This window comes from Amborella trichopoda, chromosome 5, assembly GCF_054954075.1.
Source record: "Amborella trichopoda isolate Santa Cruz 75 chromosome 5, AtrichopodaSantaCruz75HAP2 v2.0, whole genome shotgun sequence".
In the NCBI taxonomy this organism is placed as follows: Eukaryota; Viridiplantae; Streptophyta; class Magnoliopsida; order Amborellales; family Amborellaceae; genus Amborella; species Amborella trichopoda.
In genome coordinates, this window is record NC_142340.1 from 37,756,664 (window position 1) to 37,772,332 (window position 15,669).

The 15,669-nt window shown below is 39.8% G+C and overlaps 1 protein-coding gene across 4 annotated transcripts in view; it reads left to right on the forward strand.

The window, feature by feature from the left end:
• Positions 1-584: 584 nt before the first annotated feature.
• Positions 585-15,669, forward strand: part of SCD1 (stomatal cytokinesis defective / SCD1 protein (SCD1)) — a 104,287-nt gene continuing 89,202 nt past the window's right edge. For 3 of the 4 annotated variants that reach the window (XR_016055400.1, XR_016055401.1, XM_088866532.1), the window contains exons 1-2: positions 588-1,122; positions 8,977-9,070. Coding sequence is in view for 2 of the 4 variants with exons in the window: in XM_088866532.1 (XP_088722658.1) it covers positions 934-1,122; positions 8,977-9,070 (283 nt within the window). In the remaining 2 variants the exon portion in view is untranslated. Of the gene's footprint in view, positions 1,123-8,976; positions 9,071-15,669 lie in introns of all 4 variants that reach the window. The other variant, XM_006837710.4, reaches the window with a different exon arrangement.

Genomic DNA, 15,669 nt, shown 5'->3' on the forward strand with positions numbered 1-15,669 from the left:
CTATGTTAATTTGGGGATTTTTGAGTTTTGTTAAATTTTTGATGCGATTTGAAAGTTCTCAATCAGATTGTCCTCTATTTATCCTAATCTATATTTCCATAATTTCTCTGAAATGTTGTTAAATTTAGGGATTTTTAATAGTTAATATTAAATCTATACTTCAATATAAACAATGGTTTTTTTTCTCTAAAACATGTATTATAAACGGTGGTTCTCTTTTTCTCCCTCTATACCCATAAAGCATTTATGATGCAGTTCAATTTGGAGATTTTTTAAAATTTTCTATCTCTTTTTTTTCCTAATTTTTTTGAGATGGTTATCTTTCCTCTTAATGTACCCAACGATGAGATGTTCTCTATCACATGGTTTTCTCTCTGTGTGTACGATGGAGTATTATTGATGGAAACTTTTTTTTTTTAAATAACTTATTATAAAAATAAAAAAATCACGTATTAAACTTCTTCATTAAAAAAAATAATTTTCTGACGCCCTTTTGAAAAATACGCACTTTAAAACGAGATTTAAAAAAAACTTCAATTTTTTAAAAAACTCGCGTTTAAAACGCCGATTCGGCCGATTCGCTAACTATGATTTCGACTGGAAGGGAGAGAGAGAGATCTGCATTAAATATAATTTAGAGAGGGAGAGAGAGAGATTTGCATTTAGAGAGAGAGAGAGCTGCATTTGGAGTGGAAGAAGAGAAAGAGAGCTGCATTTGGAGTGGAAGAGGGCGAGAGAGAGAGAGAGAGAGAGAGATAGAGCTGCTGCATTTAGAGAGAGAGAGAGAGAGAGAGAGATAGAGCTGCTGCATTTAGAGAGAGAGAGAGAGAGAGAGAGAGAGAGAGAGCTGCATTTGGAGTGGAAGAAGGGATGCGGGGCTCCGGTGAATTTGTTGTAGTTGCATAGGCGTCAGACACAGCGATAGAGGGTGTGATGATGGGTAGCGTTGGCGGGAGACTGTTTGAGTACGTGGTGGTTTGCGGTTTAGGGCCGGAGCTACGGTCGTTGGACGGGACGAGGGGATTCCAAGGGACGAACGTCATGTACATGCCCTCCCTCCTTGATCAATTCCCTTCCTCTAAGGACGCTCTCTACCCTCCCCCTCCACCCCAGCTCCCCACGGTACATTCTTCTTCTTCTTCTTCTTATTCTGCCATCCTCCTCTTTCTCATACCTCTCCTATTCATTCTCCCTTCATGTCATAAAATTGAGCAATTAACATGCACCCTCAACTCTATTCAGTCTCCTGCATATTCGCTGATCAAATATATAATTTGATTTCCGTCAGACCTGGTAGGGCATGGAACTTGTTGGTGATCTGTTGTTGGATTTTCAATTTCCCATCTCTGATTGTTAATCTCTTTGTTTTACATTTTTCTTTTTGTGCATTATGGATTTGCACAATTGACCGTGGTTAGGGACGCAACTCTGAAAACACTTGTACTGCTCTCTTGATTCAAGGTTTGGTACTTATGCATATTTGAAAATGGTTTATTTGTTCCATGCATATGTGAGAAAGTAGTACTCCCATAGGTTGCGTTGAGCTATTGGTTCGAGGCCATAGCTCAAGGTACTTGTTACTGCAACCATTGGCTTCAGGTTACCTTACCCAAAACTAACTACTTAACTTCAATGCTGATCGATTCTCTGATAAAGCATGGAGAAACTTCTTACACAAAACTGAATGACTGGTGAGGGTCAATTTATTGCAAGGTCATTGGAGAGAAGCTCGAATTCATGGTCTTTGAGGAAGCTTGACCATGTGGGTGAACTAGGGATTGCATCTGCTGCATTTTCTAAATGATAATAAAATGCCTTCTTTTTTTTTGGAAAATGTTAATAATATCATATATATACGAAAGGTTATATGTACACAAGTTTTTGAGGGCACTGGAGCCTAAAATAAGCTCAGTTGGCCCTCTAATACACACTTGGTTGCTGTTACAAAATTTCTGTTATGAAGGTACACATCTTTTTTGCAAACTGAACACAAAAGTCTTGGCCATGCTTGGTCAAAACAATGAGCTAGTGATCCTCTCTCCTGAAATTTGGTGTGAATTGCGAGAGTAAGGGATGAGGTCCCCCAACTTCAATCCTTGCCCCGTCATTGGCCATGAGATCTACGAACTCGTTGGACATCCTGTAAATATGCCTCCATGAGACGACCATATCCCTGCAATTGAATTCAATCTCATAGAAAATACTTGTTAGGTACCATCGGGGTGTAGACGCCCTCGATGGCCAGGAGATGATATTATGGGCATCCCCTTCTACTATCAATCGTGACCCCCAGGCGGGGTCAACCATCTTGAGACCAAGTAACAGTGCCAAAGCTTCCGCTTGTTGTAACTCCTTAAAATTTAGAGGCTTAGAGAAGGTTGGAAGGATAGTCCTATCATGGTCCTTGAATACTCCTACTGCTCTTGCCGACCTTGGATTAACCATGTGAGGAGCCCTCAAAGTTGAATTTGATGGTTCCCCTAGGAGGAGGTTGCCATTTGCTCGATCTCTTCATCTTATTGGGATGGAGGAGAAGAACATGAGCCTTGGAAGGTAATAGTTAGGACCCCAAAGAAGGCTTTATGGTTGGAAGCTGAAAAAGAGACCAAGGACGTAACCTTTTGACTGAGAGAGAAAGGGTGGAGGGAGGCTTGGAAAATCCTAGTAATTCTTTCTTTTCATATAACCCACAAAACAACAGCAACCGTGGCCTTCCACAGAATTTTCCCTGTTTTGGGCCAAGGGTTGTCAAATCTGTGGAGAGGAGTGCTTGAACTGAAGGTGGAGTAACCCATTGAAAGCTAAAGCGTCATAGAACCAGGCTCCACAGATGATGTGCTTGTTCACAGTGAATGAAGAGATGTAGGTTAGTCTCCTCATCAGAGTGACACATCGCACATCTATTGGGTGTAAGAATACCCCTTTTTTGTAGTTGGTCAACAGTCAAGGCCCTTTGTGACTTAGCAATCCAGTTGAAAATTTGAATCCTGGGCAAAGCGATGGTGGGCCAGACTTTAGATTACCCCGAAGTCGGGGTAGCGGGTGGTGTGGGCGGGAGGGTGAGCTTTCTATAGAGCGACGCCATAGTGAATACGCCAGAGGGGTTAAGAGTCTAAATGATGTTGTCATTGCCTTGGAGAGGGATAAAGGTGTTGTGGAGAGCCGTCAATAATAGGATGAATGGTGTAGTTTCATCCTCTGAGAGATTTCTCCTGAAGATGGGGTTTCAGACTCTTTGCCCTCCTACTGTTACCACTTTGTCAGCTACTGTTGTTTCTTTGTTTGAGGCAACTGAGTAGAGATCGGGATAAAGGTCCTTTAGCAGGGTATGTCCCAGCCAGAGGTCAGACCAGAATCTAACCCTTGATCCTTCTCTTGCATGGAATCTAATACAGTTTTTGAAAATTGGTAGTACTAAGGAAATCGATTTCCACACACTTGAAGTACATTTGTGTTGCCTCTCTTCTGGCAGCCATGTTGATACTGGGATTATATCTCAAAGACTTAATTCCTAGGCCACCCTGAGATTTTGGTAAGCAGACTTTATCCCAAGAAATGAGATGGTACTTTGTTCTATCAGCCTGGCCGGACCATAGAAAATTCCTGGAGAGTTGTTCCAACCTATTGGCGATCGAAATAGGCATATGGAACAGAGACATAAGGTAAACATGGGAATTAGCTAAGGTTGCATTAATGAGGGTTCTACGTCCTGCCATTGACAAGAATCTCCCTTTCTACCCAGCCAACCTTCTATCCACCTTTCCAATACTTTGGACCACAGGTTTTTCTTCGGTTTATCGACTCCCAAGGGTAGACCGAGATAGGTAGAGGGCAAGTTCTCAACTTTACATTCCCAAGATGGGATCAAGGATCTGATTTCCTCTTTGAGTGATGGCTACCCCCATCATTTTGGACTTGTCCATGTTGATTCTAAAACTTGTAGCTTCCTGGAAGCATTTCAGGAGAATCCTCAGGTTGTCAACTTCTCTTGAATTGGGCTCGAGGAACACAAGTGTGTCATCTGCGTATTGCAGGTGAGACACTATAGGGCCATGAGTGGAGCTATTGAAACATGTGAGGAGGCCTTCTTGGTAGAGACAGTCCAAGGATCTACTGAAGACTTCGGTGGCGATCGTAAAAAGGAAGGGTGAGAGGGGATCCCCTTGACGCAGTCCGCTAGCAGCAGGGAAGTAACCTTTGGGTGATCCATTAATGAGGATTGAGAAGTGAGGGTGGGAGTAGCACCCTCTCATCCAATTCCTCTAAACCCCACCAAAGCCCATCCTCCCCATAGTCTGGTCTAGGATAGACCAGTCCACATGATTGTAGGCTTTCTCCCAGTTGATCTTAAAAATGAGGCCAGGCTTCTTAGAGGCATGCCTAGAATGAATGTACTCGTGTGTAACTAGGGCTCCATCGAGGATTTGCCATGCTTGATGAAGGCAGTTTGAGAGGGAGAAATAATGAGAGGGGGGACCTGTTGTAGACAGGTGGCAAGAACCTTGGCAAGTATTTTATAGGAGGAGTTGAGCAAGCTAATGGGTCTGAAATCTTTAAGTTCCGCAGCCCTTTCCACCTTGGGAATCAGGGCAATGAATGGCGTTAATTGCTTTATGCAATTTGGCCCTCTATTGGAATTCTTGAAAGAAGCTTAGAAAATCCTGGCGGACAGTCTCCCAAAAGGTCTTGAAAGGCCGTACCGGGAAACCATCCAAACCTGAGGCTTTATCTTTGACCAATGCATCAATTGCCCTTACAGTGTTATGATAATAAAATGCTTTCTTTCTCCTATCTACAGTGTTATGATGTAGAATCTGCTCAATTGTGATTCGTATTTCAATTTTACTGAATTTTGCAAGAGATTTTCTTTATGTTTGATTTTATGTGAGAGCAGAAAATTTTGATCCAGTGGCATTTCAGTCTTTGTGCTTTAAGTGGACATTTTTGGGGGGATCAGACCATAAGACAAATGTTTGTTGTTACACAGTGAAAAACTTTGTTTATAGTGGTAGGGAAGTGCGAGCAGTAACTGGAGAAGAGAAAATTTTGTCAAGATATGTTATGGGGGAAATGGTAGTTGTGGAAAGGGTCTTGGGATTTGTGAAATGGTTCAGGAAGGTCCTTCAACAAACACATTGTTAGAGAAGACATGATTTGAGAAATATGTATCATCCAGGAAGCTTTGTAGCTTAAATTTCATATTTACAAACATGAATGTCAATAAACTATACATCTTGAGTTGTGGATGATATGTATATGATATGCTTGTGATTATGAATTTAACAAGGTAAATGTATCTGGTATTGTAATTTTGGATGACAAATGAATTTGTATCCTGGAAAATTTTGTAGAACAAAATGTTTATGTATGAATTCTGCAAAGGAAGCATTCATTGAATATATTGTATGTTTGTTGTCAAAATTGTAAGCCATTAAAAAAATGGCAATGAACATGCATATTTTATATTTCATATGCAAACTTATGATTACATGCTGTAATTCTTCATTGGAATACATGTGAAAGATTTACTTAGGCACATGGTAATTCTTTAACTTGTTTTCCCTTTTTGAATTTTCCCTTGAGAACATATTTGATGTAGGAAAATTTATGAAAAACAGAAAATCAACAATATTTTATGCCAAGCAGAGGCAATAAATAGAAGAAGCCTAGGGTTTCTTCTTCAAACCCAACTAGAGCTTCAAAAGCTTAAGCTTTTCTCTTTATTTCTTTAATTTGAATACTACATGGAATGACGCTTCTAGGCCCCACACATCTCTTAAATAATAGTATTTAATGTTCAAGGACATTAAGTGTCCACACAATGAATGAATTTAGGCTGCTCGAACCATCATCTGTATTCAAATTGAAGAACATGATACAGTGTGCAATTTAATATCGCTAGGGTTTAATGAATTGCAAGCAGCAAGTGCAGAAAATGTCTGCCTTAACATAGGAATATGATAGTTATTGTCTAATTAAAAAAATTGACAGCTTGTGCAGAAACCTAATAGGAGGCAAGTAATTCTACCTTCTTACCTCTTATAGACTTATTTAACAAATCGTTTTATTTAGTTTGTAACTGATGTGGGAACAAGAAATTTGGTTCCTACTCATGCAGGTAAGGGCTTGGTGGGCCAGATAATAAGCTAGGATTTAGAAGTTTGGTTAGTATGATAGATCAGTTAGGGTTTAATTTGGGGTTCAGATTGGAGTTGGAGATGGATTAGGATGTAGGGTTTGGTTGGAATTGGGCAGGTTAAATAGTTAGTATTGGATTGGGATCAGAGTCAGGTTGAGATAGAGATTCTTATCATGCGATGGCTGAGATTATTCAAAGTCTGTAGTTGACGAAGTTAAGGTTGGGGTGGTTAATGATAGAGTACGACAGGGAGTAACATGGCTGATTTAAGGAGGTGGTTGAGAAGGTAGGGATATTTAGGAGAGGATATGCAGTGATTTTGGAAGGTGATCTAGGTTGAGGATAGATGATGAAACAGTGGAACATGTATTGTTTGGTGAAGAGGTCAATGCTTGTTAGGGATAGATAGTGAGAGGGATCACGATATGGACTAAGGTGAAGGGATGAGGGGCAGAGTGGGGTGTCGCTGTACTTGGAGGTTTGGGATGTAAAGTGAATTGTAGGTGGCTGGTTTTTTGGATGAAGGATGGTAGAGAGTGGGGCCTAAATTGTTGAGAAGGTTGGGATGAAGAAGAGTGTTGTGAGGTTGAACAAGGGTTGATCGATGGAGATGAGTGTGGTGTGAGGTGAAGGGGAAGATGGGGTAGTGGTGCGTGCAAGGAGGAGTAAAACGTGGCCTTAACTTTGGGATGGAATCACACCACTTAATAGTTACAGATTCGTGCTATCACATCCCTAAAACATTATAAGAGTCAAATCACTCCTCTCAAGATAGCTTATTGTCACAAATTTGAAAAACTAAAATTTTATTGGGAGAAAGACGGAAACCCCTCTCCTTGTAATTGTAGTCCCAAATAAACCCTCAAGTCCACGGAAAACTTGTGGATCCCCCTTTAAGTTAAAAAAAAGGGCACCCCCTTGCCCCAAACAATCTTTTTCCTTGTGCAAATTACAACATTGTTTCTTTTCCTTACATTAATTCCTCCGTTGCCCAAGCCCAAAAAAGTACTTTCTCTCTCTCTCAACCTCCCATGAAACCCCCCTCTCGCTCTCTCTATTCCTCACCCTGTGAGCCTCTCTCTATCTCTCTCTTCCTCACTCCATAAACTTCTCTTTCTCTCCCTCTGACGAAAGAAAACCTTGCTCTGTTGTGATTGACAACAAAAGTTCACTTGTTCTCAACCACTGATGAGAGGGAGTCACTTGTTCTCAATCACTGATGTGTGTGAGAGAGAGTCTCATCTGTCCTTTGAGAGATAAGTTGTAGCTTTGTCTTCTGTGGTCTTCAATGAAAGCGAGACCTGTTGCTTTAGAGAGAGAGAGAGAGAGAGAGAGAGAGAGAGAGAGAGAGAGAGATGATGTGTTTGCATTCTCACTTGAAAGAGATACAATTTTCTGATTTGTCACACTGGTTTTTACAGAGAGGAAGTTCAGGTTTTGCCGCTACTGGTTCTGGTCTGTGAATGGCCTTGCATCTGATATGTAGAAGAGGGTAGAGTGTACAAGTGGTTTTGTGTTATTGAATAGGAATAAGTAGGAGGAGGAGGAGGAGGAGGAGGTGGCATGAGAGAGAAAGGTTGAAGAAGATGTTATGGTGTTAATTGAAAGGTGACACCTAGTCCTTTATGGGTTCTTTATGCGCTCAACTTTTAGAGAGAGTGGAGCGGAACCAGGTTAATTCATGGGGAAAGATTAGGAATTGCGTAAAGAGAGAGAGGGAGAGCGGCAAAATGTTTTGGATAACTATGAGAGAGAGAGAGAGAGGCGGGACCTGGAGTGTTTGAGCCATGAGAAAGCTTATATGAGGAAATGAGTTGGAGGGAGGGAGAGAGACAGTTTTACATGATGAGGGGGCGAGTGCAAGAGGGGTTTCAGTGGAGGTTGTGAGATAGAGAGAGGCTCACGGGGTGATGACATGAGAGAGTGACAGGGGAGATTTTAAGGGAGGTTGAGAGAGAAAGAGGGATGAGGATGTGTGAGAGAGAGAAATAAGTAAAAGTGAGAGGCTCACGGGGTGAGGATGTGAGAGAATGACAGGGGAGGCTCATAGGTCTATTTCTAGTTTTGCTATAAGAGGTGATCCAGGTTGTAAGTATGGTTATAACCCAAAACTAAACGATAAAAATTGTATAAACTGTAATTTTTGTGAAAAAGATACCAATGGTGGTATTAACCAATCCAAGAAATGTTTTAGTTGGTTTTGGCATGATTTTTGTGCTTCTTTAAAAGCATATTTTTTTTGGGTCTCTAAATGGCCGAAATCCGTTAAGGCACTAACTTGTTTCTGATGTTTGCTTGATTGTTAGTTTCCTGCGTGTTGTTTTGACTGGCTGATCAAGTTGCATTTGTCTTGCATATAGTTGGAATTATACAAGTTGAAGTATTTTTATGCTAAATGCATATGCTTATGTCATTCAATTAAGGAGAGATGTTAAATATTAGTGAAGTAAGTGCCACAAAATGCTGGAGCTGGTGGTATTGGGAGTTCGTGGATTTGTTTTTAATTATTTACGATTATAAAATTTGTTAGTCACCTTCTGCCTTTATAACAAGAACATCGTGATGCTTGGGAAATATTTTCTAACACAATAGGATGTGCGGTTCACTTAAATAGCTTCATTGGGTACTGATTTGGAATGAAGATTTCCCACACAGTTTTCTTTTGATGGCTTTAATGCCCATCTTGGTCTTTGTGATTTTGAAACTTGTGACATCACATGTGGCATTCCAATTTCATGCATGCAGTATGGTGGCTATTGTTTTTTATCCAGCTTCTCTTACTTCATCATGCATCTCTTGTTTTTCTTTCATCACTTTTAATTCCTATTTCTTTGCAGTGTGTTCTACCAGCGGGTGTAGAGTTTTATTCATCAGGTTTGAATCCCATTGATGTCTCAACACATCCACGCAGTTATCCTATAGTGCTAACTGGTATGCTATTTCTCTTAAATAGTTTGATTTGCCGTTTTAGCTTTTAGTATCTCTCTCTCTCTCTCTCTCCCCATATATATATATTGTATTACTTCTATTGAAAGAAATATCCTAATTGCACAAGTGCAGATAAAAATATGTTTGCTCAAAAGGACATGACAAAACAAAACAAATCTACCAAATGATAAGAGGAAAAGTGATAGTAGGGAGATGAGAAGTGTTCTCTCTAATTATCTTGAAGTAAATATTGGATTCCAAGGCAATTCACACTAAATAATTGTAGTTTTAAAGCACTGAATTGTTAAAAGTAAGCTCAAACAGGCTTGTCTGATGTACCTAAACTGTTACCTAGTATTGTTACTGAACTATTATTCCATAGACAAAAACTTGTCAGGTTTTCAAAACTTTTAAGATCTCTGGCGCCACACCTTTAATTTTGTATCAAACAGCTCTGATGTGTGGCTGCAACCTTGAATAGCAATACCCTTTTTTAACACAAGACGCAACATGCATGATGTCTCCTTCAGCAGTCCCTCTGATTTTTACTAGAGCCATACCCTTTGCCTTGGACAATTAGTGTAGCGAGAAACCATCCTTATCAACCCTTAGTGTTATATTATCCTACTGCACTTTGACCATTAAATCCTCACTAGTGATGTTTTGTGATGCATACAGTCAAAGGAAAAGTCTCGTATTGAGCTCTTTATTCTCATTGTAAAACACGTCTTTTTGTTTAGCCCCCAAAAAGTCGAGTGCAATGTTAGAGTCCGTGGGTATGTTGTTTTGCCTTCAGTAGAATGGTTTCCATGCTGTTGAACATTCCCTTGTCCATTTCAGCCAGGTCATGTTTTGTTGAAGCTCTTTTCTCTTTAGAGCAACTGTGATAAAAGAAGCATCAATATTTTCTTAGGCCTACGTGCCTGTTCAAAATTCATCCATGAGTATCCAGGATGTTAGAATCTCTCAGACATTCATCTTGAGACTTGATGCTCCGCACTTTATTAGGGGCGTGGGGACTGTGAAGAAGAACATTTCTTTTAGTTCAAATTGTATACCTCAGAAGCCTCTTTATGGTTTTTTCCAGTGTTCTCATGTATTTTTCTGGGATATGGCTGATAACCTTTTCAGGTCCATGGGAATGTACAGCTCTATGACAATAAAAGAGGCCCTTTGACTAGTTTGTGACTGATTCTTGTTATCTATGCTGCTGCTTGTGTAAAGGGGTTAACTTTGTGCTATTTGGTGGGCCTGGCAAGATTCCACACTTAGTGGGTGAAAGATCTGTCAATGAGTGTGGATGAAAGATCTGTCAATGATACACACACACACACACACACACACACACACACACACACACACACACACACACACACACACACTGAGATCATTTATCTTTATTACAAGGTGGTCATAATTACTTGCAACCATCCGATGTGAAATTTGATGGCTTGGATATGTCACAAAGTTCGAGAACATTTATTTTGAAGTTTGAGCTTGGTCAATGGAATAATTGCAGCCACCCAATTTCACATCCAATGGTCAAGATTAATGTGACCACCTTGTACCAAAGATTAATGGTCTCATTCTATACTTTTTTTTTTTTCTCTCTCTCTCTCTCTCTCTATATATATATATATATATAGGGAGTGGATTCTGTACACCCACTAGCTGACCGCTTCAGTAAACGCCAATGGCCCAGATTGAATCTAGGCCGATCTGACGGTCACGACCTCTTTCGTGTTTTAATTTTAATTTTTTTTCTATAAATCCAAATCACTTGAAATTTTAGGTGTATATTCTTCTCATCAAGGTGCACCTAATAAAAATATAAAAAAAAAATCCGCAAAAAACAAATTGATCAAAATACCCCTGAAACTTTACAGGGGTATTTTGGTCAAATTTTTTCATGTAAAATATTTTTTTTATATTTTTCGAAGATTCATCTGTTTGTTATGTACACACGCTCCAAATTTCAAATCAATCCGATTTGTAGAAAAAAAATTAAAATTCAAACACTAACGGATATTCAAGATCGTCAGATTGAATCTGGTCCTTTGGCGTTTACTGTAGCAGTACACCCTTGGGCTGAAAGGATATTTTTCCATATATATATATATATATATATATATATATATATATATATATATAGGATAATCTAAACTTCACAACCCTTCAAATTACAAAGGTGAAAGATATAGAGAGTTGTGAAAGGTGGATTTACTAATTTTGTAGTCTATTTTTTTTAAAAAGTTACTTTTTTTAGGTAATTTTGTAAATATTACTATAAGACAAGGGATACTTTTAAGTCCCAGTAAGTTTTCAGACTACTTCCAACCACGTCCTTTTGGGCCTACCCCTTGCTCTTTCTAGTCATTCCACCTTAACTAACTCACACCTCCTTGTACTTGGTCGACACTACACGTGGCTAGCCTACCTAAGTCTACTCTCTCATTTTATCGCCTTTTAGTGCCACGCCTAAATTCTCTCGAATAGAAACATTTGGAATTCTATTCCTTCTTGTCTTGCCACTCATCCATCTCAATATCCTCATCTCCGCTACACTCATTCTATTGGGTATATTGTTTTTTGTCTGCTCAACATTCCACCCCATAGAGCAAAGTTGGTCTCACCGCTGTCCTATTGACCTTGCCTTTCAGCCTTATTGGTATGCGACGATCACATAAAATTCCAGTTGCACATCTCCACTTTACCTACCCAGCTCCAATTCTGTGTGCGACATCGTCCTCGATCTCTCCATTTTTTTGGATTATCGACCCAAGATATCGAAAGTGCGGTCTTTTTTATTCTTCCTGACCGTCAATCTTGACTACTTCCTCATTTATACTCCTATTATTACTAAACTTGCATTCGTATACTTGTCAGTTCAACTAATTTTAAAACCTTTGGATTGTAGAGCATCCCTCCAAAGTTTTAACTTTGTGTTGACACCGTTTTGGGTCTCGTCAATCAAAACTGTCATTTACGAATGACATGCACTACTGTACCTCATCCTGTAGGTGCTGGTTAAGTCGTCCATAACTAAGACAGAGGTACGGGTTTAATGTGACCCTTGATGTAGACCTATTATCACTGAAAACTCACTCGTCTCTCTATTAGTTGTTCGTACACTAGTTAACCTCCATTATACGTTTCTCTCACCAAGTCGATAGTGTTTAGAGATGCTTTTCTTTTCCAACACATGCCAAATCAAATCTAGAGGTATTCTATCATAAGCTTTCTCTAGATCAATAAAAACCATGTGGAGGTCTTTTCCCTTTGCCCTAAACTTCTCAATCAGTTGCTTAAGTAGGAAAATAGCCTCAGATGTTGACATTCCTTGAATAAAACCAAATTGGTTTTTAGATACACTCGTTCCATGCCTTAGTTGTTGCTCAATGACTCTCTCTCAGAGCTTCATATTATGGCTCATATGCTTGATTCCTCGATAGTTTGCACGATTCTGTATGTCTCCTTTGTTCTTGTAAATAGGTACCACAATACTTTTCCTCCATTTATTTGGCATTTTCTTTGTTCTCAACCCTTTGTTGAACAACTTCATCAGACGGTTAATGCTAATTTCCCACATGCACTTCCAAACCTTTATCGGGATATCATCTGATCCTAAAGCCTTTCCTATGTTCATCATTTTCAAAACTTCTTTCACTTTTGACATCCTAATCCTACGAATGTATTTATGGCCTCCGCCGTCGCTTGTACCAACAGTCCCTTCTACCACTATGTTCCCATTGTGTTCGTCAAGATGCATAGATATGGAGAGGAAAAGAGATTTCAAGTCTTAAAAATATTACATCTTGCAACACATTATTTGGACCGTCCATTTTCAAGATTTTTATAAGTATATAGATCTGATAGTTTTGAATCATTTTTGAAATTTAAAATTCTATATTTGTAGATAAAAATAGATTCTCGCACCATCCTAAAATTTTGGACAACAAAAGTGCATCTCATAGACAAAGTTTGGAGGTGCACCTTACTTTGATTTTTTAAGGTTGCAACCTTATGCAAACCACACCTATAAAGAAAAAAATGATTTTGAGTTTATAAAGGCTAAGATCTTGAAATTCACAAAATGAATGGTCTAGATTCATTTTTGGAGTGGACTCATTTTGACCATATCTAGGGATAGAGTCAGACAACCCAAGTACTAAGGTGGTCTAGGAATCAGAGATCTTAGAAAACACAATATGGCCTTGATGGAGAAATGGTGGTGGACGTTGGCCACCTAACCAAACTCTCTTTGGGCACAGGTTATTCGGAACAAATATAAGTTTCTGGACCACACATGGGTGCCTCACATGACTTCCCGTAGGAGCTTGGAAATCCTTCACTTATTCACTTGCTATGTTCAAGCAATCACTACGCTTCCATCCAAAAGAAGGTAATAGAGTGCGCTTTTGGTCTGATCTTTGGATTGGACATGCCCCCTTAGGGACTTATTCCCCAACCTCTTTGAGCTTGCCTCCAACAAAGAGTCCACCATTGCAGATGAAATGGTCCTTAAAGGGGGGCGCAGAACTTGGAATCCCTCTTTTAGAAGGAACCTCACAGAGGAGGAAACTTCAACTTTCTCCATCCTCTCGGCTGCTCTTGGCCCAATGTTCTTACCTTCTTCAGGGATTGACTCTCTAGTATGGACTCTATCGCCATCTGGTAAGTATTCAGTAGCTTCTTTCTACAAGAAACTTACCCAACCGCCTACCTACCCGTTAAATCCCATCTCTCCTCTCTCCAATGTTTGGAAAACTATAGCTCCCCCAAAAGTTCAAACCTTCAATTGGATTGCCTGCTGTCAACGGGCTCTCACGCTTGATCAGCTTCAAAAGAGAGGCCTGCCGCTCCCAAACAGATGCATAATGTGCCTAGTTGAGGAGTCAAACCCTCACCTCTTTCTACATTGTAATATGGCCTTTGAACTATGGACTCTTATCCTCCACTTGTTTGGTCTCCAGTGGGTCATTCCATCTTCGGTTAAGGAACTTTTCATTTATCACTCAGGTGGTCTTTTGCCCAAAGCAAGTAGAATCTTGTGGAAGGCAGCAATCGCTGCTACCATTTGTGTCCTATGGCTAGAAAGAAACGAGAGGGACTTTCAAGGACACAGAAATGAGGCTTCAGTGCTCTTTGACAAGGTTACAACCCTTGTAACTTTTTGGGCTTCCACCCAAAGTTTCTTTGGTGGGATTCCCAAGAATACCTTTCTCAGGCAGTGGGAGAACAATATCCAACTTCAACCTCTCAAGGTACATAGGCCTCACAATTGGAAGCCTCCCCCAGAAAATGCCATAAAGCTCAATTTCGATGGTTGCTCGTTAGGGAACTTGGGCCTAACAGGAGTTGGGGGGGTCTTCCGTGACTACAACCGCAATGTCCTCATGACATATTTCGAATTTGTCGGACATGGAGATTCTCAGTTTGCCGAAGCCTTGGCACTCCTTATGGGCCTAAAAAAATTCAACTCATCTTGGGGTCAACCTTTAGTGGTGGAAGGAGACGCTCAAAATATTGTATCTTGGGCAGCAGGCACCGCTACCCCCTCTTGGTATCTATCAAGGATTTTTGACGAAATTTACAACATATGCAGGGATACCAACGTCTATTAGAGGCATACTTGGCGAACGTCGAACGCGTTCGCCGACTTTCTGGCTAAAAAAGGAGCTCGACGACGATCATCTTAAAGACCTTGACTGGTCCATCTTCTTTTTTGCTCTGGACCACAGAGGTTTCTTAGGACACTAGACAATTTTTTGCTCCTTCTTGTATTTGGACGTTCTTTTAAGCCCCATTTTTTGAAAGCTCAAACTTTTGTAATCAGCCACTTCAAGAGGCTAAATTTTTGTATATCAGTGGACCAATTTTTTTGACTGAGATATCCGTCTCGTGGGTATCCTGGTCCTTTTCTCCCGCTCTATTCTGTATTCCCGCTTATTCCAAGTAATACAATGTTAGCTTTATCAGAAAAAAAATTGAACTTTTTTTTTGGGAGGATTGATTATTGAGATGAAGAGAGTGTGTGTGCAAAATTTGGGGTCATACAAATACCACAAACATGGTTTTCTAGAAGTGGTGTTTCATTATACTATGATAAAACTGTTGCATTGGATCATTGCTCTCTCTATATATATATATGTTACTGTTTTTGCTGTAATTTGCCCTTTTTATTTTATTTTTTGCATTCTTAAAGAGGCATATGATGTTACTGATTGGTTTGATAAGGAGGCTGTGGGGTAACAACTCTTGCCTTGGAGGAGTCTAATTCTCCTTTCTAGGCCTTCCAGTTATCTTATCCTTCTATTACCACCCCTTTTCCTTATTCAATCGCAACCCCTCCCTTATGTTTCTATCTTCTTTCCTTGATACTTTCCATCTTCCCTTCCCTTTTCTTTTCATCATCATATATTCTTTAGTCCCACTTGATGTGTATTTTCCCTCACCTTTGCTGTCAGAATTTTTTCCCTTACAAAATAATGGGCGCTGTTAAGAAGAAATATATGTTACAGTTTATGAGAGACTGTGTCTCCCTTTTACCAGAAACTTTTTGAAATAAAACATCTTGTACTTATTGGCTTCAGTGTGATAAC